This window comes from Canis lupus, chromosome 28 (assembly GCF_048164855.1).
Source record: "Canis lupus baileyi chromosome 28, mCanLup2.hap1, whole genome shotgun sequence".
Taxonomy (NCBI): Eukaryota; Metazoa; Chordata; class Mammalia; order Carnivora; family Canidae; genus Canis; species Canis lupus.
This window is the reverse complement of record NC_132865.1, coordinates 25,531,113-25,553,831: the sequence shown is the minus strand read 5'-3', so window position 1 is coordinate 25,553,831 and position 22,719 is coordinate 25,531,113. Positions and strand designations below refer to the sequence as shown.

General features: G+C 36.9%; 1 protein-coding gene across 8 annotated transcripts in view; it reads left to right on the top strand.

The window, feature by feature from the left end:
* The window catches only part of SGK3 (serum/glucocorticoid regulated kinase family member 3), a 180,374-nt gene extending 163,887 nt beyond the window's left edge, over positions 1–16,487 (top strand). For all 8 annotated transcript variants that reach the window (XM_072804398.1, XM_072804393.1, XM_072804400.1 and 5 more), the window contains 7 exons: positions 81–193; positions 284–320; positions 891–977; positions 3,369–3,464; positions 5,666–5,821; positions 10,286–10,375; positions 14,626–16,487. In XM_072804398.1, coding sequence (XP_072660499.1) covers positions 81–193; positions 284–320; positions 891–977; positions 3,369–3,464; positions 5,666–5,821; positions 10,286–10,375; positions 14,626–14,796 — 750 coding nt within the window. In that variant the 3' untranslated portion in view covers positions 14,797–16,487. The remainder of the gene's footprint in view (positions 1–80; positions 194–283; positions 321–890; positions 978–3,368; positions 3,465–5,665; positions 5,822–10,285; positions 10,376–14,625) is intronic.
* The last annotated feature ends 6,232 nt before the right edge of the window (positions 16,488–22,719 follow it).

The window sequence follows — 22,719 nt, the reverse complement described above, 5'->3', positions numbered from 1 at the left end:
TTTGTATTTATGGGATATATTTGTTTCACTTTTTGTGTGACTGATCTTAATATCCTTTCTTTTTCCCTCCCATTTTATAGCTGTTTTTCCACTTACAGAGAGAACGATCCTTTCCCGAACACAGAGCTAGGTTTTATGCTGCTGAAATTGCCAGTGCATTGGGTTACTTGCACTCCATCAAAATAGTGTACAGGTACATTTTAATGTATTTCTTGCAGAAGTGTCTTTTTATTTATTTTAGTGAATACTCAGTTTTGCTTTTCTTTTTCTTTCAATTTAATAGAGACTTGAAACCAGAAAATATTCTTTTGGATTCAGTAGTAAGTATTATCTTTTAAAAATCTACTAATTCTTAATTTTATCATTGTTATGCTTAGGGGAAAAAATGCAATCTCAAGAGTTCCACATTGCATCATTCCATGTACATTTAAGATTCTCCAAATGACAAAACTTAGATGGAAAACAGATTAGTGGTTTCAAGGTGACAGGGACAGTGGGAATAGGGGAGTACATGAGTATGAGTGAGTGAGTTCTTTTGTTCCTTTGGGGCATTGGACAGTACTCTGTCTTGATTGTGGTGGTAGTTACACAGATCTACACGTCTCTATTGCATAGAACCACACACACACACACACACACACACACACGTATACGTGTAAGAAAAATAGTGAAAACAATAAAATTGGCACTCTGGTTAACTACCTTAGAGTAGAGTAACTGTAGAGTTATATAAGATACTGGCATTGGGAGAAGCTGCATGAGGGGTACACGAAACTCTGTGTAACATTTTTGCAATTTCTTGTGGGTCTATAATTCATAGTCAAATGGTTTTAAAAATTGTCAGTTTATGCCCATGCATTGTTTTATCTTATTGACCCTGTATTTGTCAGGGACATGTTGTCTTAACAGATTTTGGGCTTTGTAAAGAAGGAATTGCTATTTCTGACACAACAACAACATTTTGTGGGACACCAGAGGTAAGAAAATGTCTCATTTGTTGTTTATAAAATAATAATAAGTAAAATGCAAAAATGAGTCACAAATTGCATATACAGTACTTGAAATCAGAAAAGTAGAATAAAATCCTCATTTCAGGAAGCTTTTAGCCACTTGGATATATCTGATAATCATCCCTTCAGAACATTTAAAGTTTCTTGATAGTATTTTTAATTGTGATTGTGAGCTACCACAGAGAACCCATCAAAGATATAAATTATGCTTATTTGTTAAAGATTTTATTTAAATTCAAGTTAGTTAACACATAATGTTTTATTAGTTTCAGGGGTAGAATTTAGTGATTATCAGTTGCATATAACACCCAGTGCTCATTACATCAGGTGCCCTCCTTAATGCCCATCACCCAGTTATCCCATCCCCCCCATATACTTACCTGTTTGTTTGGATTTTTTTTAAGATTTTATTTATTTATTCATGAGAGACACAGAGAGAGAGAGAGAGAGAGAGAGAGAGGCAGAGACACAAGCAGAGGGAGAAGCAGGCTCCATGCAGGGAGCCCAGATGTGGGACTCAGTCCCGGGTCTCCAGATCATGCCTGGGCTGAAGGCAGCACTAAACCGCTGAGCCACCCAGGCTGCCCTACTTACCTGTTTTTAATGTTAAAAGTATACCTTATACTTCTTAAAGCATTTGATTATATTTCTTATCATTTAAAAAAATTTTTAAAATTAGCAGTGAAAAATGTCCTAAAATTGTGGTAATGTTTATACCACCACTCTTTAAATATCCCAAAGCCATTGAATTACTCACTTTAAAATGAGTAAATTGGGATGCCTGGGTGGCTCAGCCCAGGGCATGATCCCAGTTCCAGGGATGAGTCCCACATCGAGCTGCCTGCAGGGAGCATGCTTCTCTATTTGCTTATGTCTCTCCCTCTCTCTTTCATGAATAAATAAATAAATCTTTAAAAAATAATAATAAATAAATAAAATGAGTAAATTGCATAGTATATGAATATCTAAAGCTTTTTTTTTTAATAAGCTAAAGCAAATATGGCAAAATATTGACATTGCCTATGTTTACTGGTGGCTATATTGGTTTCTATTTTCTCTTTTTCTATATGATGAAAATATTTTATAATAAAATTAAGTATTTATTTGACGGAAGGAAGTGAAGCAGTGGGTGGGTGAAAGAAGATCACAAGTCAGAATTAATCAGAACATCCCATTCTCTAATCATGTTAGCTAGCAGAAAATGTATCCTTCTTTTTGAGACAGTAATCATTATTTCTTAAAAGTTATCTTAAAGCCTTATTATTCTCACTATGCACATATACACATTTAGTTTAGTTTAAACTATGCTAGTTTTAATGTATTTATAATGATTTAGATGCCAGGTAGTATTAAATCTTTATTGTAGAGTAATTGCAGATATCATGTTGAAATGTGTGATAAAGTGCCTCATATGAGACTTTTAATCAAGATCAGAAAAGTTAAAAAAATTAAAAGTAAAAATACTTTGAAATGTTTTATTTTCTTCCTTTTTCTAATATGTATATTTGTGACCATTCTATTTTGGTTTGTGCATAAAGAAACAATTTTTTTGTGAACATATATTGATTTTGTAGTTAACCAAATCTTTAAGTCCTATAGTTTTTAGAGGGGAAACACAAGTTCTTTGGGTCCTCTAAATTTAAAGGTAATCAGAAATTACTAAACCCTTTTAATATGTTTTGCCATTTCTTTGGATCACATTTTTTTAAAAAGCTTAAGAAATTATTTTCTTATTTCATTTGGTAAGAGAAAATACATACTTTGGAATCCCGAATTCAGATTCACTGTTTTATGTGTGTGAAATTATGATGATGTTTAAATGTGTTACAAATAAAATGTGCATAGCCATCTAATAACTTACACGACTTTTCTAAATAACATGTTAGAGAATAATTTTCTAATACAAAATTCACATTCTTTTGTCTTTAACTGAAGGAAAAAATAGATTATAATTGCCACATTAAAAATTCTTTCTTCAAGAGAAACAATTATGGGTAATGACTAGAGGAATTTCTAAAATAAATTAATCTTGTGAAAGACTTTCTCCGCCCCCCATCCCAGTACTCAGTTTACATAGTATTACAGATTTCTGCATTTGTTGTCTTCTTCCATTTGTCTTAATTGCATCACACTTTGTGCTTGAATATGTGTAGTTTGAAAAATGTGCCACATGATTCTGAAGAGTACTACTGTCTGAGAACCGCTGGTATAGAATAACAATACCCAACCAATTTAAAATCTTGATAATATGTTTTTAGCATCATAGTAACATCTTAAATTTGTTAAATTTCTTAATTATTTCTAAATTGTATCATGAGTTGTTTGTTGAATTGCTCAAATATTTAATGTTTTCTATAGTACCTTGCTCCTGAAGTAATCAGAAAACAGCCCTATGACAATACTGTAGATTGGTGGTGCCTTGGTGCTGTTCTCTATGAAATGCTGTATGGATTGGTATGTATTTCTGCTTTTTCATTATTCTAGTATGTTTTCATTGCTTTGAGTTTTCTCTTTTTTTAATAATCCCAAGGACTGTAGTGACCTGGTTAAGTGAATTCAAAATCCCTTAGGGATATGCACAAAAGAAAAAACTTCTCCTTTGTTACTGCTCTCTTAATGTAATTATTTCTCTGTCATACTAATCACTACTTACACTAATCAGGTATTCTCATCCCACTTGCATTTTTTAGAAATAGACACTAGCTGTAATAATATTATTCACTTCCATACAGTTTACCCCAATCATCATTCTTAGGCATTCTGCCCAATTTCAAAAAGATGGAAAGAAAAAGATTTGTATTTATTAGAAGATCCTATCTTTTGGGTTTTGCCTTGTATTTTATTTTTATAGGATTAATACACTGTTCCTCCACTTTTTCCCCCATTGGGAACCTTCCATTCCCTTTACTGTAAACACATCTGGAAGATTTTTTTGCAAAAAAGGAATGTTCGGGACACCTGGGTGGGTCAGCGGTTAAGCGTCTGCCTTTGGCCCAGGGCATGATCCTGGAGTCCCGGGATCAAGTCCTATGTTGGGCTCCCTGGATGGAGCCTGCTTCTCTCTCTGCCTATGTCTCTGCCTCTCTCTCTCTGTGTCACTCATGAATAAATAAATAAAATCTTTAAAAATGAAAAAAAAAGGAATGTTCACTATGAAATAATTTACCCCAGCTTTTATTAATCGAAGACACATAAAACTAACCAGTGCTTCTGATTAATGTGTAAAGTTGTTTTACTACATTAATATTCCAGTCAGGGGGGTGCCTGACTGGCTCATTTGGTGGCATGCAACTCTTGATCTCAGGGTCTTTAGTTCGAGCCTCACATTGGGTGTAGAGATTACTAAAAAAATAAACTTAAAAAAATACATCATTCCACCCAAAAGCAAACAATTTTGGCACATCTGTTAGTTTACATATTCTTATAGGGACAATACATTTTTTTCTCTGTACTTTTTTGAGATATTTAATTTCTAGAGTCCTTTTTGGATTCCATAAGTGTCCAGCAGCCTCATGGTGGGGACCATGAACTCATCATCCATGCTGCTGCCCACACTCATCTAAATACCAGCATCAGCTGAGACCTGAGCTGGGGTTTGGGTTTCTTATTTGGCTTTTTGCTTTGTGTGGGGTTTTTTTTTTCCCTCTGAAAACCGGAGCTCTCGGTGAAATCCAACACATGAGGTACATGTTAGAGCATTTGTCTTATGTTGCTAATTTTGCATGATAGATTCCTATGACAATCAACATTGTCTCTTCTTTGCCATTGCTTATTAAAAGATTTCTTTTTCCGGTTATGCTAGTGACTTGGAATACCTGATATACCTTACTTTTTTTAAGTGCTGGGTATTTACTATCCTGATATTTCTGAGTCCTTTAAATTTCTTTAGAGGACTATGAAAGTGGAAAATAATGTTATTGTATATAAAGTGCAATTAATTTAAAAGGGAACATTTGAAACATATACCTCACTAAGGACACTTATATTAACTATTTAAAAATAAAGTTTGATTTTAAAAAGTGAAAACGTTTTTCTTTCCTATAAAAAAGAAAATGACAAGCTATATAACTTGCCTTAACTTTAAAAATTATTTTTAGTTTAAAAGTTAACTCGATGATTAACTGACTAATCCTCATGTTGTACAAGTCTTTAGGCTTTAACAATAGAATTGTAATTCAGCAGAGTGCACCCTTAATGCTGCCATTACAAGTACTTAGTAAGGAGTGCAATCTTCAGGTCTCCCATCTCTACTGGAAATCTCTTTTAATTCACTTATTCCCAGGTCTCAAGAAATTATTTAATGTTTGATCTGTGTTGAATCTGTGTGCAGTAATTCTTTCATTATACTTTTGATGAAGTTGGTGGTTTTTTCTAAAACAAACTATTACAAGTTTTACACAGTTTACACCTACCTGTCTGCAGGGTGGGTGTTCTTGAACATTCAGTGAACACATATTGGGTGCTACATGGTGCTGGGTTTTAAAACCTCTTCACATTGGAGACCACACACTGCAGATCTACAGAGGCCTCTGCATTTCTAGAACTGTCCAGACCCCAACTGATCTCTGTAGATCAAGGCCAAATCCAACTCTTTTAACCACATTTTGGCATACTTCAATTAACATTAACTTTATTTTCCTTTTTCCCCCCGCCAGCCTCCCTTTTATTGCCGAGATGTTGCTGAAATGTATGACAATATTCTTCACAAGCCTCTGAGTTTGAGGCCAGGAGTGAGCCTCACAGCCTGGTCCATTCTGGAAGAACTCCTAGAAAAGAATAGGCAAAATCGACTTGGTGCCAAAGAAGACTTTGTATGTACATCCTTCCAGTACTCACTTTATTTCAGCTTATTTTAGATTGGAAGACAAATTCTTATTTTATGTGGCATTTACTGGGATGAATACAGCTCTTAAATACCACCATGGAAAAGAAGCATGCTTGTCCCAGCGGTTCTCACCAGTATTTTTATAGGGTTTGAAGCATTACACAGGCAGTTTTTCATTTGATCTTCTTAACAGTTTGAGCCTCTCCTCACTCTTCCATCCTGCTCTCACACCCCATTATTTATTTGATTTTTGTTTCTAAGAATTTTCTCTCCCTTCTTTTTAAAAAATGTGTGGCATGCATTTTTTGATAGCCTAAACTTTGAAGTCATTGTACTTAAGAATTTATTAAGTGCCTCCTGTCTGCATGAGGTAATGCCTTTTGCCTTGAACTAATATTTAATAACTTTTTTTTCTTCGGAGAATTTGGTGATAGCTCCCTGAGGTAATTCTAAAATCTACAGATTTGGTTTTTTAAAAAATCAAGGTAACTAGGGGCTCCTTAAGCCAATGGAGCATGTGACTCTTGATCTTGGGGTTGTGGGTTTGAGCCCCAGTTAGATGTAGCTATTCCTTAAAAATTAAAAATCTTTATTTTTTTAAATTTATTTATTCATGAGAGACACAGAGAGAGGCAGAGACACAGGCAGAGGGAGAAGCAGGCTCCATGCAGGGAGCGTGATGGGGGACTCGATCCCAGAACTCCAGGATCCTGCCCTGAGCAGAAAGCAGATGGGCTCAACCTGCTGAGCCACCCAGGTGTCCCTAAAAAATCTTTTTTTAAAAATTGGGATAGGGATCCCTGGGTGGCGCAGCGGTTTGGCGCCTGCCTTTGGCCCAGGGCGCGATCCTGGAGACCCGGGATCGAATCCCACGTCGGGCTCCCGGTGCATGGAGCCTGCTTCTCCTTCTGCCTATGTCTCTGCCTCTCTCTCTCTCTCTCTCTCTCTCTGTGTGTGACTATCATAAATAAATAAAAATTAAAAAAATAAAAAAATAAAAAAATAAAAAAAAATAAAAATTGGGATAATTAAATTGCTTGTATAGCTACAGACGTTATGTTCACGTGTCCATAAATTCATGCACTATTGAGGAACATGAACTTTTACATTTCTCACATATTCTTGGGAACTGTTTATTGGTTGTGAATTTGAACTGTGAATAGCAAACTTGTCTGCTACTGCTCTTTCCCTCCACACTCCACACTCCACAGTTCAGTAGATCACTCTGCAACAGTTTTCCATCCAGCTTGGATTCATTCCATAGTCCATTGTTCCACTTGGTCTTGTTAATACTTCACACCTTCTTGCCCCTTGGTCCTTTTATGGAGCACACTGGCAGACATCACAGCCCTGGGTGAGTCCAGTTGTCATCTTCTGGGCTGCTAAATAGGGAAAATAGAATCAGCAGAGCAGAACTACTTCAGCCTCGCTGTCAGATTTGTAGACCTACACACACCTGCTCACTATTGTTTCCTTCTATCTAGTATAGTGGAAAAGGCCAGTTTCTACCTCTGCACTGGATCCTGACTCCTTGCAGAAACCCTGTGTGTGCTTTTTTTCAAAGCACAGATAACTGTTCTCTTTTGTTAGGGGTCCTTCCAATCAATTATTAAACATTATCAAGTCTCTTCTTAAACCAGAACCCCTCAACTATGCTTTCCTGCCAAGTAATACTTTTTTCCTTTCACAGCCAAACTTGTTGAAAGTTTCTGTATTCATTTCTTTCTCATTTTACCAAAAATAGCTACTTAGAATTGCTGAATTCCTCTGTTCCTTGGCTTGCCTTCTCAGCAGCATCTAAACTTCTAACACTCTTTTCCACAGGCTTCTGCAAGAGCTGACAGTCATCTTGTGCTTTCCTTTCTGTATTTCTGGGCCCTCTTCCATAATGTCTTGTATAAAGCTCCTTTCTTCAACCTGATGGTTGAGTGTCCTGGTTCCTTGTGGTTGTCCGAAACCTTCTTTCCTTCTGTGCTCTGTTCCTAGACAGCCTTATTTGGCCCAATGGCTTTGGTTATCTCTCTGTCTATATCTGACACATTTATAATGTGTCCAGTCCAGACCTCCAGTCCAGACCTCTCTTCTGAACTTGAGACTCAGAGGATATCTGCTTATTCAACACCACCCTTCAGATTTCTGGAGAGAACCTCAAACATAGCATGTGCAGAATTGGACTCCTCCCACTTTCCTTTTGTGTGCCTCAGGTTACAAATCCGAGTCATTCTTTGACTCCTCTTTCTACCTTACTTCTATATTCACCACCAGCCAGATCCTGTTGTATTTGCCTCCTAAATCTTCCCATATCCACACACTTATCTGCTTCCTCTGCGACTACTTTTTTTCTACCATTTTCAGTTTTTTTTTAAGATTTTATTTTTAGGGGATCCCTGGGTGGCTCAGCGGTTTAGCGCCTGCCTTTGGCCGGGGTGTGATCTTGGAGACCCGGGATCAAGTCCCACGTCGGGCTCCCTGCATGGAGCCTGCTTCTCCCTCTGCCTGTGTCTCTGCCCGTCCCCCCCGCCCCCCGTGTGTCTCTCATGAATAAATAAATAAAATCTAAAAAAAAAAAAAAAAAGGATTTTATTTTTAGGTGATCTCTGCATCCAGTGTGGGACCCAAACCCACAACCCGGAGACCCAGAGTCTCATGCTCCACTCTCTGAGCCAGACAGGAACCCCTACCATTTTCAACTTGTGTTTGGCCACAGCAATAACTTTTCTTCCTTAATCTGCTCATGGCTTATTTCAGTCCATTTCCTTATTACTATTAGAGTGGTCTTAAAAAAACAAACCAAAGATCCCCCATATTTGTAACGTTCCTAAAGCTCCCTGATGGCTTCTCAGAATCCTAGAATAAAACCCTAAGTTTTTAACGTAGACCCAATATGATACGGCCTGTTTACCTCTTAGCTTCCCCTTGTGTGACTATCCCACTCCTTCCCTGTACTTCAGCAGTATTTGACTCTCATTTTCTTGATCAAACGAATCTCTGTCACCTAAGGGCCTTCATATTCTCCCTGGAATGTTCTCTAATTTTTGATCAAATGTTATTTCACCTCCAGAAATTCTTTTTAAACCCACCAAACTGGGATCCCTGGGTGGCGCAGCAGTTTGGCGCCTGCCTTTGGCCCAGGGCGCGATCCTGGAGACCCGGGATCGAATCCCACGTCGGGCTCCCGGTGCATGGAGCCTGCTTCTCCCTCTGCCTGTGTCTCTGCCTCTCTCTCTCTCTCTCTCTCTCTGTGACTATCATAAAAAAAAAAAAAATAAAAATAAAAAAAAAAAATACAAATAAACCCACCCAACTAGTTTGGATTCTACTTTATACACTCTTGTGTGTCACCTTGTATGGAAAATAACTGGAATCAATACTGTGCCAGCTTTTGATAATACTAATCCAGAGTGAATTTTTTTTTTATTTTTTGGTACAGTAGCTCATCACCTTGATTTTACCTCTGCCCCACTGTGTAAAAAACTTACCTTCTTTTTTACCTCTCCCATTCAGATAACAATTACAATTCTTTGTATCTATATAGTGCCTTGTTCTTTTCTTTATTTGAGAGAGAGAGCATGGAGAGGAGGGGCAGAGAGAGCAGGAGATAGAGTCGTTTTTTTGTTTGTTTGTTTTGTTTTTTATTCACGAAAGACAGAGACATAGGCAGAGAGAGAAGCATGCTCCATGCGGGAAGCCTGATGCGGAACTTGATCCCAGGACCCTGGGATCAAACCCTGGGCCGAAGGCCGACACTCAACCACTGAGTCACCCAGGTGTCCTAGGAGAGAGAGTCTTAAGCAAACTCCATGCTGTGTGCAGAGCCCAATGCAGGACTCAGTCCCATGACCCTGAGATCACAACCTGAGCTGAAACCAAGAGTTGGACGCTTAACTGACTGCCACCCAGGCTCCTCATGCCTTAATTCTTTTCATAGGTCTTTTATTTATGTTTTTTTCCACTAGTCCTTAAAATAGTGTGTGAAGATTCTAGGACAGAAATGTTAACTCTGTTTTACCTATGAAGAATTATGACTGTGAAGAGGATATAACTTGAGTTTGTCATTCTGTATAACCGTCTTTTATGTCTGCTCTGGTAGTCTCTCCACTATACCATCTTGCCTCATGAATACCAGAAACATGTACCTAAAAAGAATTGAGGGACAGGGATTCCTGGGTGGCGCAGTGTGGTTTAGCACCTGCCTTTGGCCCAGGGCGCGATCCTGGAGACCCGGGATCGAGTCCCACGTCGGGCTTCCGGTGCATGGAGCCTGCTTCTCCCTCTGCCTGTGTCTCTGCCTCTCTCTCTCTCTCTGTGTGTGTGACTATCATAAATAAATAAAAATTTAAAAAAAAAAAAGAATTGAGGGACAAAGGGTAATAATTTGGCTTCATTAATTCTTCAGTGAGCACTGAATTTTATTTTTCAACATGAATAAAATATTTCTTTAACATTCTAGCTTGAAATTCAGAATCATCCTTTTTTTGAATCACTCAGCTGGACTGATCTTGTACAAAAGAGGATTCCACCACCATTTAATCCTAATGTGGTAAGTATATATCCAAATCTTGTTTTCTAAAGTAGTGAAATGTAGAACTGTAACTCATAATTTTAGCAATAGATCTCAAAACCTGATGTGAATGAAATAGAATCAGTACCTAAGTATTTGTAAAATATGTGTCTCAGGGTTGTCTCGTACACTGATAACTTTAAGATGACCAGTAAAATTGTAGTTATTAGTTATAGCGGTAGAAGTATTTTTTAGCATAGTAATTATGAAGTGTGTTTCTTTGAATCATCCCATGGTTAAGAAAGGGATGAGCTCATTAGATTAAAAAATATGCAAATTAAAGTAACTTTGAAGTGTCTCATGCCTATAAATCAACAGTTTAACATTAATGCACATTTTTTTCTAGTTTTATTTTAAAGATTTTATTTACTTATTCATGGGAGACAGAGAGAGGCAGAGACACAGGCAGACGCAGGCTCCCTGTGGTGAGCTCCATGTGAGACTCGATCCCAGGACCTCGGGATCACGACTTGAGCCAAAGGCAGATGCTCAACCACTGAGTCACCCAGGTGCCCCTTTTTTCTAGATTGATATATAGCCAGACACAAGCAAACATTATTAATGGTAATGTAAATTGTTACATCCCTTTTGGGAAAATAAAATGTTCACGTTAGTGTAACTTGTTAAATCAACTGATGGGAACATTTTATGTAAAGATAATTTTTTTTTTAAAGAGGAAAGCTTCATCAAAGATCTGTTCACAATATTAACAATGTTGAAAATTTGGGGAAAATGGGCATCTGGGTGGCTCAGTGGTTGAGAGTCTGTCTTTGGCTGGGACCAGGATTGAGTCCCACATCGGGCTCCCTGCATGGAGCCTGCTTCTACCTCTGCCTGTGTCTCTGCTTCTCTCTCTGTGTCCCTCTCATGAATGAGTAAATAAAATCTTTTTTTTTTTAAAGAAAATTTGGGGGGATCCCTGGGTGGCTCAGCAGTTTAGCACCTGCCTTTGGCCTAGGGCGCGATCCTGGAGTCCCGGGATCGAGTTCCGCGTCGGGCTCCCGGCATGGAGCCTGCTTCTCCCTCCTCTTGTGTCTCTGCCTCTCTCTCTCTCTCTCTCTGTCTATCATAAATAAATAAATCTTTAAAAAAAAAAAAAGAAAAAGAAAATTTGGGGAAATAAATACAGAAAAAGCCAGTAATGATGTTATACTTTTATGTGTTACGATGTAATTTATTCCTCATGCTACCAAGTTACTACCATTACTATCTTTATTATACATGTTTTATAAATGGAGAAATGGAAGGTCAGAGATGTCCCAGAGATGGATTAAAAAGTACCAGAGCAAGGATTCAAATCTGTTCCACATTCCAAAATCACTATTCTTTCCATGCTTTTTTATGTTTGTCATTTCTTGTTAAGTGAATGGCAATAATAATAAATATAACAAGGAGTAGGCACTTAGAAAATCTTTTTTTTTTTAGAAAATCTTTATAATGTTTAAATAAAAGCATAATCCTTAGAATATCAAATAAAAAACATGGCAATTTTTGTGATATACTATTATAGCAGTAAAATAATGATAAGGACTAGAGAGATTATAATATAAAACAAGATTGAAAAAAATATAAACCAAGATTGATTTGGGGTTGCAGGATCATAGGTGAATTTTTTTTCTTTTATTTAAAGTTTTTGGTGTTATGGAATTCATGCCATACTTTTTCAGTAAATTAGTGCAGAATAAGGAAATCACTTCAGGAAAATATTATTTAGTCTACTCAGATTCTTTTTATCTCGAATGTCTTCCTGAGTTTAGTTATCCCCAAATAAATATGTCATCAGGCACATTAAAGAGAGGTACTCCTAAGCAGTACTGGAAATGGAAATAATGTTGACTTCAGAAGTCAGATACCTCCATTTGGATCCCCGATCTTTTAAGAATAATTAATTTTTTTTAAGATTTTATTTATTTATTCATGAGAGACAGAGAGAGGGAGAGAGGCAGAGACACAGGCAGAGGGAGAAGCAGACCCCATGCAGGGAGCCTGACGTGGGACTTGATCCTGGGACCCCAGGATCACACCCTGGGCCAAAGGCAGGTGCCAAACTGCTGAGCCACCCGGGGATCCCCAGAATAATTAATTTTTTAAAGCAAGATCTACAACCAAGAAGCCACAGGAGAAGAATAGGTAAATTTGGCCACGTTAAATTTAGAAATGTCTATGTGGTAAGAAAGAAAAAAAAAGAGCACTGCAAATTAACTGAGGAAGATTTCTTTAACACATAAAGCATTCTTATAAGTCAATGAGAAAAAAAAAAAGACCAATGACTGCTAAAAACATGGACAAAAGACACAAAATATTCAGTTACAGAAAAGTAAATTACAGATAGCTTTTAAATATATGAAAAGAAAAAATATATGAAAAGATGTTCAAACTCACTGATAGACTAACATGTTACCATTTTTCACTTAAGAGATTAACAAAGATCAGAAAGCTTTAGAGTATAATAAAGTAGATGTTCTCATATACCCTGTTCTCAGTACTTTCATCTTTTTATCTAAACCTGACAGCAATTCTATGAAATAGTACTACTATTTTCCATATAATATGGATGAGTTAACTTAGGTACAGAAAAGGTTAAATAACTTGCCCAGAGTTTAAAGTTGAAGAAATAGAATTTGAGCCCAGGCTCTTAGAAGAGAGAGCCCTCCCTCACTCTTAACATAATACAGTATTGTCCCTGTCAGTACTAGCCATGAGCCATAAGGGCATTTATGAATATCTATAAAGTCAAGTAAAAGAACATTTGCCATCATTTACTGAGTACCTTCTTCGTGTCAGATTCTGAGAATTTTATGTATTTAACACATCAGATCCTTTACAACAACCTTAACAGTAGGTGGTACTATTCTTACTTACAGAATAAGTAAAAAGAAGTAAAAAGTAAAAAGAAGTAAAAAGAAGCTCACAGAGATAGGGTAGTTTATTAAAAAAAAAAAAAAAAAAAAAAACATTAAAGCTAGAATAAAGGAAGGAAGGAAGCAAGGAAGCCAGCAAATTTCAAACCTTAGTTTTACTCCAAAGCCCATCCTCCCAAGGTTACATATAAGAATTTGACAACATTTTTTTATATATACATAAATACAACTTCTAGCATTCTTTCTTCTCTGTGGAGGAGGAATTTCTCAATTGAGGGATCTTGCATTCTGGAGTTCTCTTGTCTGTGCTCTGCTCTTTGTAGACCCACCATGCTAACTGTATCCTCGTCTTAGAATATCTGCCCTGGATCCTTGTCTTTTCACCTCGGTCAGGCATGATGACCTTGACATGCTAAGGATTCCCTCCCCTTAGAGCAGAGATAACCTAGAGATTTCAGGGATGAGCTCTAAGAGTGAGTCACTTGAATTAGTACGTTAGTTTTTATCTGCAAATACATTGGAAGGGGAGAGTCCGTTAGCTTGTGTTTGATTTGTAAAGGGAGATTAAGAACTGCTGCCATCAAGCAGCTGCCATGCTTTACTTCCCAGGTGCCCGGCTTCATTCGGTCCCTAAAGCTAAGGTATCCTTACCAAATGCTTAATGGCCTCTGTAGAGCAACAAGAGTTACCTTTCACAGTTTCATTTACAACCCCTTCATTCTTTCATCAAAAGGCTTCACCTACCCAGAGTACAGAAACTAGATGGGCAAGCATTTTATGGAAGCTCAAGTGAAAAGTGCCATCCTGAAAACCTACCTGGACTTCTTTTCTAAATTTAGAAGTGGTGATGGGCAGAGAGAAAAGGAGTCAGTTTTAGGGGCTGATGTTCAAAATATATTTTTTAAAGATTTTATTTATTCATGAGAGAGAGACAGAGAGAGGCAGAGACACAGGCAGAGGGAGAAGCAGGATCCCTGTGAGGAGCCCGATGCGGGACAGTCAGAACCGGATCTGGGATCCTTGGATCAGGACCTGAGCCAAAGGCAGATGCTCAACCAATGAACCACCAGGTGCCCCGTGAGGCTCAAATTCACATAGGTGAGGACTCTGTTATGCTAGCCTTCCTCACCCTTGTCTCCCAGCACTTCCAACAAGAACTTTGTTAAAAGGACAGATAACCTCACCTAACTTGTAAACTCTGGAAAGGAAAAGCAGAAATTGTTTCAAAGAAATGGTGAAGCAGGAAGGCATCTAAACTTGCCAGGAATAAATAGGTAAATTCATGAAGAGGTTTTAATGAAATACTAAACTAGTGGTGGAGGGGGGAGGAAGCTAAGGTGAATTAATAATGCGTTTTTGATGTTTCAGGCAGGACCAGATGATATCAGGAACTTTGATGCAGCGTTTACAGAAGAAACAGTTCCGTATTCTGTGTGTGTGTCTTCTGACTATTCTATAGTGAATGCCAGTGTACTGGAGGCAGATGATGCATTCGTTGGCTTCTCTTACGCACCTCCTTCAGAAGATTTATTTTTGTGAACAATTTGCCATCCAGAAACCATTGAGCAAATACAAGCCTACAGATGAGACTGAATCTCCTATTTGTGTGAATATTCAAATATGTTTAACTAGTGCCTCATTTTTACATGTAATGTTAAAAACTATGAAAAATGTATTTTCTGCTGTATGCAAGAAAATAGGGCATTTCAAAGAGCTAAGTTTTGAATTAAAATTTGTATTGTTTATTAAGCTTATTTTTAAACAGAAATTTTAAAAGCTGTTGTTCTCAGCATTAACCTATTTTTAGAGAAACTTTTTGCTAATGACGACTGTTTCTCCCACTAAGTTTACACTAACATCTACCCAAGACAGACTATATTTCGACAGCCTATTTCAGTTTGGTTAACATACATTAATGCCTTTGTAACCCTCTACTTTGACCTTTGTTTTCAGATCAGAACTATGCAATTGGTATGTGGTCAAGTTTAAGAAGAAACCACATCTTTCCATGATAAGTCATTGTTTGACATAATCAGTTCTTGGTAGGATTAAAATGTAAAAGCATAGTTATTAACACATGGGCTGTAAGTTAACATTTTGAATAAGTGTTGATTCTGCAAATCAAATTAAGAAGTAAGGGGAGATCCATTGTTTTTCAAATATCAACTCAAATTTGTGAATTATTTTTTCTTTGGAAGAAAAGTAAAGGCTCAATAGTTAGAAAGTTTAAAATATTCCCAAAGATCTGAAGGGTAATTAAGTACTACTGGATTTTTTTAGGTGATGCCAAAAATGAATGTCTCTGTGTCATGTATTTATATTACAAATACATTCTATTTATGTTATTTCTGGTCTTTATGTTAAGTAGGCCTAAATCTCAGTATTTGCTTTTGCAAACAGCTGTTGAAAACTGTGTAATTTGTTAATGAGTGAAAAATATTGAGCTTTCTAGAGTTTTGACCTAATTGGGAATTAAAAAATAGAATAGCAAATTCTTGGTCAGTATAAATAGTATAAATATATATTTCACTACGATGTAACAAAGGTTAAAAATAGTTCAGGCAGATGCAATGTCAGTATCTTTTTTGTCTTAGAAAAAGTATAGGTAACTGACCTTAAAATCAAACTAAAAGCCATCTGTGTACTTGTCATTATAAAAGAGAATAACTACAGGAAAACTAAAAAAGAATGCTTGCCTTGGAATTCTGCTTCTTAGAGTAGAGATTTTTCAAATCATGAAGGAGACATTGTGAATATTTAGGGACCAAGTTTAAATGCTTCAGGAGCAAGCATTCTTTCCATGTATTTTCTCCTGAGAAAGAAATTACTAAAGCATTTCACACCAATACCCTTTGGCTTAAAAATGTCCTGCAGAATGGGGGGGGGAGGGGAGTGTGCTTTTGTTAGATTAACAATATTTGCATCCAATACACTGAATCTTCCTTTAGAGGTAAGACTTTAATAGCAACACTGTAAATATGTGGTTTATTTGGCACTACTGTAAGTTCTGCTTTTACACAAAGCTCTTTGCTTATTATAAAGCAAAATAAAAACTAGTTTCTTGTATGATTTTTTTTTACTCAGCCACTCCTTAATTAAACTGCCAAAAAAATTAAAGTGCAATATTGTATATTTTTAAGAACAAATTTAAAATATTATGCTGATGTTTATTGAATCACAAGAAGTACAAATCTTACAGTATAATAAAACTAGCAAAAAATATTATTAAACATCTAATTCCTGTCATTATTTTAAATTGATGATGGTTTATAAAAGTCTTTACAAAAATGAATTATTTGTATATGTGAGGGATAAAAATATAAAACTTTACCTAAGTATTTGGGCACACATAAAAATTAGATCATCTAGATTATCATAGGCTGACATGTTATTCAGGGAATAAAACCTCTTCCAAGTTTCAAGTTTATTTTTTCTCTCATAGCATGCTAAGTCTTTTAGGAAAAAAAGAAAAGTGTGCCCTTTAAATGGTTAAACTATTTCATGGCTATTGCCAAAATAAATTCAAAGGTCTAAGTGAAGATCATGTTATACATACCTCTTATTTTATTGCGTATGGTACAGTGAAGAGCTTCCCAGCCATTGTTACATCATAATACACACTGAAATTTACAAGCTTTTGGTATACCTGGGGAGAGGTGCTAAATGATGTAGAGACAGGAAGCAGATTCTCTGTTCAAAATTTGTATATGCCAGGCATCCCTGGGTGGTTCAGTGGGTTAGCACCTGCCTTCGGCCCAGGGTATGATCCTGGGGCCCCTGGATCAAGTCCCACATCAGGCTCCCTTCATGGAGCCTGCTTCTTCCTCTGCCTGTGTCTCTGCTTCTCTCTGTCTCTCATGAATAAAGAAAGAAAATCTTTTAAAAAAAATTGTATATGCCCAAATAATTTTTGAGCTTAAGATACTTACAGAGCATATATAAATACTGTTTGGATATAATTTTAGCAATGGTAATCATTTAAAAGGTGATTTAAATGTTTGAAATCTTTACTACTGTAAAATTTTGTCACTATTAAAAACTTCATACTACCAGTTTCTTTTAGAATACCTGTAACTAGTTAATTATCCACAGGCATAATATTACAAAACTTTACACATATTTTTTGAGTTGTTCTTTTGTACATCATATATTGTATGAAAAGTGGGAGTATTATAGGAAAAATTTTGGTGATATTAAAATGAATTTTTCAATAAAGTGTGTTGAAATTAGTAACTTAATTCCTCATATATGTAGTTTGGAAGTTAGGTCTATTTTAAAAGTGGGATTTTCTGCCACTTGCCTTTAAAGTCAGTTTTTACTTTTGTTGATTTTTACAGATTCCATATCTCAAGGTAATGATTGTTCATTAATTATGAAAGTACATGCATGAGTTTCATGTGGTTGGAGTGCCTTGAAATGATAGGCCAAGTTTTGTGTGTAAATGAAATCGACTTGGGGCAGGGAATGCTACATGGCTTTGTTCAGATGCTCAAAAGGATTCACTGCTGTAAATATAATTGGGTTTCCTCTCTACCATTTTTGTTCTTCTTTACTCACCTACTAAGAGAAATTGCTAACTTCCCTGAAAGCATTCCATTTGGGAGTTTTTTTATTTTAAGCATTTTTGGTGTCTTACCAATATTGCATAATCATCCATTTGTACTCCTTTAAAAACATTCCTTAATAGTTAAAAGGGCCCCTATGCAGAAATATTTATTTTACTGTTCCCTTACATTATGCCCATTTTTATAGAATTAATTAAGTCAGAAAGAAACATTGCTGTCTCAGAGTATACCTTTAAAATAATTTACCCAAAGTCAAGATAGTAGAGAATAATTTAAAGCAATATTACACCAAAAAAGCCTACAGAGACGTATAAATTCAAGGTGATATTTATAGCAGTGAAGTAGCCAATCAAAGGACCCCACAAGGCAGCCTGGCTGGCTCAGCGGTTTAGCATCTGCCTTCAGCCCAGGGCCTGGTCCTGGAGACCTGGGATTGAGTCCCACGTCAGGCTTCCTGCATGGAGCCTGCTTCTCCCTCTGCCTATGTCTCTGCCTCTCTCTCTCTCTCTCTCTGTCTCTCATGAATAAATAAAATCTTAAAAAAAAATCCTACAAACAAGTTATTTTTACATTTTGTACTGAAAATGATGAACACTGTATGCATCTTAATAGCATAAAACAAAAAAATTATATCACTCTATATAACCCTCTTTTTTGGAAAAACCAGACATTTTTGGTTATTTTATTTTATTTTATTTACATTTGGTGATTTTACAAATCTTGTGTTCAAGTGTGACTTGGAAGTTTTTACCGAAAAGTCTCTTTTACAGGAATATATCTCATAGATTTATCTTTTTTCTTTCTAATATATTTTCAGTATTTTCATGTCATTAAGGAGCATAGATCTAGGGACACCTGGGTGGCTCAGCAGTTTAGCGCCGCCTTTGGCCCAGGGCGTGATCCTGGAGTCCCAGGATCGAGTCCCACATCAGGCTTCCTGGATGGCACCTGCTTCTCTCTCTGCCTATGCCTCTGCCTCTTTCTCTGTGTCTCTCCTGAATAAATAAAATATTTTTTTAAAAAAGCATATATCTACCCTTCAATTTTGAGTTTCTGTGGGAAAATCTAGAATGAGTTATTAACAATTGTTTTTACAGTTTATTAGTTAACTCCTGGAATCCAGAAGGCTTATATGCAGTAAAACAGACTTACCCAAATAGTCTAATGTGATCTCAGTCTGTTGGACTTCTTCAGTTCTTTCAAAATAGTAGTTAATATAGCCTTGCTTTGTTGAATTTTTCTCTTATGCCTCAGTAATAGGAATAATAATACAAAAATTACAGCCTACTTTGTTAATGTTACGTTGATGTTGAACGTTAATACTTATTTACTTCAGAAAGATAACCCTAGCTATATGCCTCAATTAGATATCAAAAGCAAAGCTTTGGGGGGTGCCTGGGTGGCTCAGTTGGTTAAGTTGTCTGACTTGATTTATGCTCATGTTGTGATCTCAGGGTTATGCGATCAAGTGCCTCATCAGGCTCTGCACTCAGCAAGGTGTCTGCTTGAGATTCTCTCCCTCCACCTACTTGTGCACACACTCTCAATTTTAAAAAAAAATGCAAAGTGTTGTATTTGTCAAAATTCATATAACTTTAACATTTAGGAGCTGTACATTTGTTCTATATAAATTATACCTCAGTGGGATCCCTGGATGGCTCAGAGTAAATTTTAGCACCTGCCTTCGGCCCAGGGCATGATCCTGGGGTCGAGTCCCACATCAGGCTCCCTGCATGGAGCCTGCTTCTCCCTCTGCCTGTGTCTCTGCCTCTCTCTCTCTCTCTCTGTCTGTCTGTCTCTCATGAATAAATAAAAAAAAAATTTTTTTAAATTATACCTCAGTGAAAAATATTAAAAGGAAAGACAAAGCCATATGTAATAAAAAATAAAATTTAAATAATCCATAATACTACCATTTTAAAGTATTTGAGCCATTTTAACCACATTACATATGAAAGAATTCAGGATTTGGAACCCAAGAAAAACTAAAAGGGAAGAGGTGAAAACAGCTCAACCTGAGCCATGTTAGTCCATAGGAATGCATTACAGCGACTTACCTTTACCAGTTCCACCTGTAAGGAGCTTAGAAGTTGCCAAGTAAAAAGCTGAACAGACTGAATCATTAACAACTCTTCTTGGATACAGAAGGAAAGGGAGGACACAGGGCAAACTGCTACCTCCAACACTAGACAGGTGAATATAAGAAGCTGCAACTTACTGGAGCAGAGACTCAGCTACTGAAGGAGCCAGTGCAGTAGTTGGAAAATCTGAACTAGATTAGCAAATTGCCAAAGGCTAAGTGTAAACAACTGAGAGTTAAAAAGTCCGGGGGGAGCAAGTCATAGGGATCCCCCACAGTTTTGTGAAATTGACCTCCCAGAGCTCAAGCACCTTCTCACAAATATTGGAGGAAAAAAATATATATATAGGAGAAGAGAATATATATATAGGAGAAAAGTCCTCTTGTGCTTCCAGCAGAAGGGGAAAAGGGACATATTTCAAAAATGCCAGGGCATTCTGATCTTCATAACATTCTGGCCTACTGCCTTTAGGAGAAGCTAGTTAAACAGGACCTAACAGAGCCTAATATACAGGAAGGAAAGTACCAAACTCCAGTCAGTTCAAGTCTTACACATGGGAGAAGGGAAATACCCGACCTCAGTCTATTCTAGCCACCCTGTCTCACCTAATGGGGGAGAAAAAAAACTAAGAAATACAGTACAGTTGTTAAGTTCTCCCAGAAGCATAGGATCACTAAAAGACCTAATCATAGTATTACAGAACACTTCCGCTCCCACCGTACCATATCACCACATTTTAAAAGATCTATTAATAGCACCTTCCTTTCACCCACTACATCATGTCTGGCCACCAAGAAAAATTACTAGATATACTAAAAGGTGAACGCAAAAACAAACCCCACACAATTTGAAGAGAAAGCATCAGAATGCAGTGATTTTGGAATTATCAGACCAGGAGTTTAAAACAAGTATGATTAATATGTTAAGGTCCCTAGGGGTGCCTAGGTGGCTCAGTCAGTTAAGCATCTGCCTTCAGTTCAGGTCATGATCCCAGGGTCCTGGGAATGAGCCCCGCATCAGGCTGCCTACTCAGCAGGGAGTCTACTTCCCTGTCCCCTCTCTGCCCTCCCCCCTGCTAATGTTTTCACTCAGATAAATATAATCTTTATATATAAATCAAGAGTTGGATGCTTAACTGACTGATAAGCAGGTGCCCCTTATGTCTAATATATTTATATAAATATATTTATATCCAGGTGCCCCTTATGTCTAATATATTTAGAAGAATGTATTCAATGCATAAAAATCTATTAGGTTTTACTGGATTTGGTTGATATAAAGCTCCGTTATTACTTTGTCATAGCAATGAATTGTTACGGTTAACTATTCAAGACTTCAAAAAAAAAAAAAAAGCCTTCAAAATATGAGTACTTTTTTTGTGAATTGATTCTCCTTTAAAATATAAGGCCCATCACCAGACCATAGCCTGGTTTTTCCCATCTAAAATAGTATTCATAACTACAGAAATGCTCCACAAGACAGTTTTAACATCCTTTTGCTGTTACAAGTTAATTTCTACTTCAGCAAAGCATTTTCATCACCTCATCATTAACAAAAATCATATTCCCCAAGAGAAACAAACTGAGTTGTTTTGTCAACCCTAGTAAATGTTAAAAAGAATGGTTTCAATTTCTTTTCCGTAGAAAGTGATCCAACACTCCACTCCCTGGGTCCCCTCCAAATCACACAATACAGTGGGACTGATAATTGCACCAAGTAATGTCAGCATAAGTCTTAAGGTTTTTTTGGCAACAGCTTTATTGAGATTTTTTTAAAATACCACACAGTCTACCCATTTAAAGTGCACATTTGGGTGGCTGAGTCAGTAAAGTGTCTGACTCTTGATTTCAACCCAGGTCATGATCTCAGGGTTGTGAGATTGAGCTGTGCATCAGGCTCTGCACTGGGTGTGTAGCCTGCTTAAGATTCTCCCTCTGCCCCTCCCCTCCTTTCTCCCTCTCTAAAAAAGTTTAAAAACAAATAAAGTGTCTAGTTCCCTGACTTTTAGTTTATTCAGAGAGGTGCAACTATCACCACAATCTATTTTAGAACATCTTCATCACCTCAAAAAGAAATCTTATGTGGTTAGATAAAATGGTATATATACATACAATGGAATATTATTTAGTCTTGAAAAAGAAGGAGATTTTGTTATGCTACAATATGGATGATCCATGAAAGGAAATTTTGCTAAGTGAAATAAGCTAGTCGAAAGAAATAATTACTATAGGATTCCATTTATATGAGGTTCCTAGAGTAGTTTAATTCATGGAGACAGAAAGTGGAATGGTGGTTGTCAGGGGTATCAAGAAGGGGGTAAGGATGGGGAGTAAATGGAATTATTGTTTAATGGGTACAGAATTTCATTTTATTTTGTGTCATATATATTTTACCACAATTTCATTTCCCCTCAAGTCTAAACCACTGATCTACTTTGTACAGATTTGTCTATTCCAGGTATTTCATTAAGATGGAATCATATAGTATTTGGCATCTTTTAAGACTTTTATTTATTCATTCGAGACAGAGAGAGAGAGAGAGGCACAGACACAGGCAGGGGGAGAAGCAGGCTCCATGCAGGGAGCCCGACGTGGGACTCGATCCCGGGTCTCCAGAATCACACCCCAGGCCAAAGGCAGCGCTAAACCGCTGAGCCACCGGGCTGCCCAGTATTTGGCCTTTTATACCTGGCTTCTTTCACTTTGCATAGTATTTTCAAGGCTCATCCATGTCGGTCGAATCATGTATTAGTACCTCATTCCTTTCTAAAGCAAATAACATTCCATTGTAGGGATATACCGTTTTATTTAACTATC